Genomic DNA, 5,509 nt, shown 5'->3' on the forward strand with positions numbered 1-5,509 from the left:
CCCCCACCCCCCCCCCTTCTCTCCCCCCTCCCCTTCCAGACTTACCAGCTGGACTCAGCTGGATTGAGCATCCTAACGCTGAAACCCATGTTGGAACCTTGAAACATGGGGTCAATTTGTCAAGGTCGTAAGTGCCATTCATTTTAGATCGAAATGTCATAAATTGAGGACTGCCTGTACACCCATATTAGCTGAATTGGATATGAGCTTATCTACAGTTCAACTAGGAGTGAATTTATGCTCCCATACCTATATAGGGGGTTATTCCTGACTCCCAGCACCATCAGCAATGCATTAGTTAAGGCAGCAAGGAAGTATATAAATGCACCATAACTCCAGGCTCACTAATTATTGCACAAATGCATAATATATCTCCCATCAGAACTGAGCCATCTTTAATACCCTCTCTGGACATTTCCAGTCTCTCCTTGAGGACAGGAAACCAAGTCTAGACAGTAGCTAAACAGGGACGCACTGCTGTTGATAACATCTGCATGATATTGTCTCTCTGTTTCACTTATTTGCTGTTTTTTTGTTTTGCTGTGAGTTTGTGAGGATTGTGACATGGTGTGGTTAGCTAGCATATTTAGAAAATGCTTATGAAATCAAGCCCAGGTATATTATGTGTACCCACTCCTCCTCACTGAATTCCAGTCTACCTTCGGCTTACCTTGTGCGCATGCACACATACTGAGATGAGCATGCAAAGAACCTTCATATTCCAACACATTGGACCACTCTTGTCTAAATGCTGGAATGCATAGGTGTGCATGTAGTGCATAGGCACGTACAGAATTTTGAATTTAATGCGAAAATGTGAACAAACACGTATTTAGACAGGAACTATGTAAACTATATGAACACACACATACATTTAGACAGGAAGATGATTAATGCACATAAATCCCTTTTTAAATCTGAATCCACATCCCCCCTAGGCACTGCATCTACAGGTAAAACTGAAGGAAAGTGTAGAGCCTCTTGTTAATATATGTAAGATCGCTAGGCCACATCCAAACAAGCATGGATGTTTGGTTCCCCAGGGACAACTAACCACGGCACACCTTGCGCTGCTGCTACTTGTTCTGGGGAATGCCCATGCCATGTGCACTCTGGTACATGGCAAGTTACCCCAGGGGTGGTAAGGGAGGCTGGGGCCAGCACTGGGCTGGCTCCAGCAGCCTTACTTAGGATCCTGGGGGCCTCCCTGGGTTACAGCAGCAGTGATTCTGCCACACAGAACCTGGTTAGCAGCCTGGCTGGCAGACGTGTCTGCGGTGCCACATACTGCACAGCCACACTTGTCTGGACAGGACCTTAATGGTGAAGGAGAGGTTACCTCATTAAGAGAACAGTAAATGATCTACAACTTGCTGTCCATCCATCCATACATCTATGGAACTCTCATATGTTATGTATCAGATCTTGCTTTTTCTTCTTGCATGAGTTAGCCCATGGAAGTTAAGGTAAGCAGGAGGGTTGTACCTCCATAGCGACTATGTGCATTGTACGTTTATCTGATTTTTACTTCAGGTAGCAAATAGCTTGGGCTATTTCACTGCATCTGATTTTAGGTAGAACTCTCTCTGAGTTTTATGGGTAGTTCCCTGGAGAACTGATGTCAGCCAGTTCATTTCTACAGGGCACTCCCCATAAACCTTGATGTTTAGCAGGAATTGAGAAATTCAGAAGGAAACTACTACACATCACTCATATGGCAGCACTAGGACATAGTAGATTGTCTTGGTTTTAAATCCTTAAATTGGACAGACATCAAGGTAATAGTTTTAAATGTCTCAATTTGCTGTCAGTGCAAAACTCACTGAATTTTTTTCCATTTTTACAGGCTAAATGGGACACAAAGAAAATGCCCACAAAAGAAGTTGCCATTAATGTTACAAAAAGCATCAGACAAATTAACAGCGACAGAAGGATAACAAAGAATTGTGTCAATTAACAGAGCAAAACAAAAGTGAGGATGGACCTGACAATACTTTGTTGCACTTTCAGTGTGATTGATCATTTATAAGATTTGAAAATCTCAAGATGTTCTGTGCTGAATGCAACGGGCAGCTGCTTCTGAGTGCCTTGAGAAATGTCTTACCTAGTAGTAAACAGCTGCAGACATTGTAGGATGTTTGGATGTGTAATTTTAAGTGGCAGAGACAGTTTGCATACAGCAAAAATTGTGCCATTTTTTCCTTTCCAAGTCCTGTGTTCTCTACATGTAGGTTTCCTGTCCTGCATTGCTTTAGGGTGGGATTAGACAAGTAGAGCTGCAGTTTACTCACTTTAAAACATAAAAGAGTAATTAATCAGTGTTATTAATAAGTAGCCTGAAATGTTACCTTTGGTTCTGCAAAGTTCATTTAAGGATCAGGGTTTCATAAATTGTCAACCCTGGATACTCAGAAGTAGAGAGATAGGCCCAGTTAACATTATACTGGCTTTTAAACAATATATGTGATCCTTGTGTCATATTGTCATCTGGTTAAATTACTTTATTTTGCTTCACTGTCTACATCAGAAGAGTTTAGGTGTTGAAAGCAATAAACTTATGTTGTTACCAGTCTAATGAACTTTAAGTCCCTGGTTTTAGCTCACAGAGTTTTCTGGTTATATTCTGGCTTGGATCTTTTCCACTTCAGTAACTCCAAGCCCAGAGCTATGTTACTAGATTCTGTAAAACACCTATCACTTTATAAATAATCATACTTCCCCAAATAATTTCTTAATGATGACAACTACAAGAAAATTATCTATATTTGATAATTAAACATTGCTGATCTGATAGTGTGTTCTGGCTTTTTCAGTATGTGGAAAAATGATAGAGCATACATTTTGACTGCATTGTTATGGATCCCACATGACTGCATTATACATTTATCGTAAGTGTATTAACAAAAAGGCAGTACATATGGTCCCATACAGTAATTAACACAAGACCCTGTTAAGAATGAAGTAATAAGTTAGCTATAAACTTACTGTAGATTGAACTTGGATTTTTATAGAAATAACACGGGTAAAATCATCCACTACACATATGAGCATCATTAATTATAATTTATAATACCTGTTCAGCAACTTTTGATATTTATTACTGATAACATATGAGAGGAGATCCTCTCAGTAATGCCTTCAGCTTGATAATGGTTAAGGCAAGAAAAATCAATTAATGTATGAATTGCAGGAAGTACTTCTTTATGCCTTGGCAAACATCCGTAAATAAAATCCTGGAAATGCAACCAAATTTATTCCAAAGAAGAATCATTTTAAGAAGTTGACATTATGTTTACAAGCATCTACTTCTTTACTTGAAATATAAGTCTATGCCGTGTAAAATGTTTAGATAAGTAATTATTTTCCATTATTCATACACAAAAACAATGTGAAGTCCAGAACGAATTATTATGCATACAGTAGCGCATGCCTTTTAATAGGCGATGTAGATCTGCCCATTTTAGCACTTCTCTTAAAGTTAATTTTTATCTGGTAGGTAGTCCTGTGTTGTGCTTTTTTATACAAGAACAAAATGGCATTGAAAATAAGGTTGTGTAGGTGAAAACAACTATCTGCATTTATCCCACCGGCTTATGATTACTTTTCAACTTGGCAAACTGCTGAAGAACAGCAAGAGACCTGGCCCCATCTCTGAAAGTAAGGAATATCTGTAGCACAGGGGTGGGCAATTATTTGGGCCCGAGGGGCACTTAAGAAGTTTTGATGAGCTGTTGCAGGCCAGGTCAGCTGCAACCCCCACCACCCAACTGTGCTGCGTAAGCACCTCCCTCTTCCCCCCGCAGCAACAGCTCACCAAAACTCTCTAAGTGGCTCTGCTCCATGCTCAGCTGGGCAGCTGGGATGGGGTTGCAGGTGACCGGGGAGTGGCAACCTGGAGCAGGACAGGTGACCAGGGCTGCGTTCATGGGGCCAGAGCCCAAGGCACAGCCATGATCCCGCTCCATGTAGACTGGCTGGAACCGATGCAGGCAGGGCATACTTGGCTGTGTGAACAGAATGGGCCACATGTGGATGGGGAGCTTCACTTGGGAGTAGGATGGATAGGGCTGGGGCTGGGATCTTGGGGCAGCGACAGTGTGGGGCCAGGACCTGGGGCAGATCTGCGATCCCCACACATGCCTCTGCCCATAGAACCAGCACCCATCGCAGGGAAGTGCAAGGAATGGATTGTGGCTCTGGCCCAAGCCCTAGCCCCACACTGTCACTGCCCCAAGATCCCAGCCCCACCTCCCCTTCCTGTTCCCAGATGCCACTCCCTACCCACCCACAATCCCATCCCATCCACCTGGCCACACACCCTGCCTGAGTGGGTCCCAGTCCTGGTGGTGGGTGCTGGGCAAATGGGCCAGGGTGCCTGGGCAGTGGGACTTGGTCTGGCAGCAGCAGCCAGAAGTAGCTGCTGCCACGGCTACTGCTACCACTGCTAGGGCTGCCAGAAGTGGAATCCAGCCTGCATATCACCCTAGCCCTGCTGCACGTCTTTGGGCAGTGGGACTGGCCCTATGTCCTGCCGCTTGGGCTGCCCTCTGCACCTGAGCCAGGCAGCACTGGTGGACCTGCCACAGGCTGGACAAAATCCCTTGGTGGGCCAGATCCAGACTGTGGGCCATATTTTGTGCACCCCTACTGTAGCAGCTCAGTTATTTTTCGTTAGAAATGGATGGTCATTGTTGTCTGTGGCAACAGACAAACCTGATTGAATACACAAGCTCATAGAAGTGTATGAGCTCTTGTACAAATGAAAGCAGTGTCAAATTAATCACAGAACCCTGCCCAGAAGGTTACTGGCAGAGACAGGATTGTATAAACCAGCACAAAACAGAAAAGCTACAGAAGGCAATCAGTGTGATGCATATATATCAGCTAGTACATGTCAGGGAATGAATGCATCTAACGGGTTTTTTAAAGGAGGAGAAAGCAGGTTCCTAATGTTAGTTGAGAAGCTATTTCATAGATAGGCCTTGTGAGGGAAACAGTTGAGGTTAGCAAACAGACAGCGTGAACCAACAGTATTCAGGCAGGGAGATAATTTGCAAACTATTAATTTCAGTATAACAGCTGTTTCGTTTTAAACTGCTTGTATAGTGTGTGTATTATTATCCAATAATACTAACTTATATTCATTGAAAATCTACATTAAATAACTGGAGATACTTGAATGTGATAAAACTGCTGAGGTTCAAATATGGTACCTACTAATGATTAAATCCCAGAAAAAAAAAGAAAATTGAGACATGGGAAAGAAAGGCTGCAATCTTGGTGTTATGTAATGTTTCCATCACAATTGTTATTTGTCTTTCTAGTCTCCTGTACAAGTGTTGGAATAGTTTTATATGCAAACCATTCCATAAGTATTTTTGTTTAGAGCTAGAGCCAAACCAAAACTTTTAGTCCAAACATGCATCATCTTTATTATGATAAAACCTATATTCAAATTGTCTTGAGCTTGTCTCTCTAAGTTGTGACTGACAAAGGGCTATGGGAAAAA

General features: G+C 42.5%; 1 protein-coding gene across 1 annotated transcript in view; it reads left to right on the forward strand.

The window, feature by feature from the left end:
* The window catches only part of BAALC (brain and acute leukemia, cytoplasmic), a 14,383-nt gene extending 10,640 nt beyond the window's left edge, over window positions 1-3,743 (forward strand). Inside the window, exon 2 of the mRNA XM_019528047.1 lies at window positions 1,847-3,743. Within this exon, the coding sequence (XP_019383592.1) occupies window positions 1,847-1,957 (111 nt within the window). The 3' untranslated portion in view covers window positions 1,958-3,743. The remainder of the gene's footprint in view (window positions 1-1,846) is intronic.
* The last annotated feature ends 1,766 nt before the right edge of the window (window positions 3,744-5,509 follow it).

Source organism: Gavialis gangeticus, unplaced genomic scaffold (assembly GCF_001723915.1).
Source record: "Gavialis gangeticus isolate Ggan-Ray unplaced genomic scaffold, GavGan_comp1, whole genome shotgun sequence".
Classification (NCBI taxonomy): Eukaryota; Metazoa; Chordata; order Crocodylia; family Gavialidae; genus Gavialis; species Gavialis gangeticus.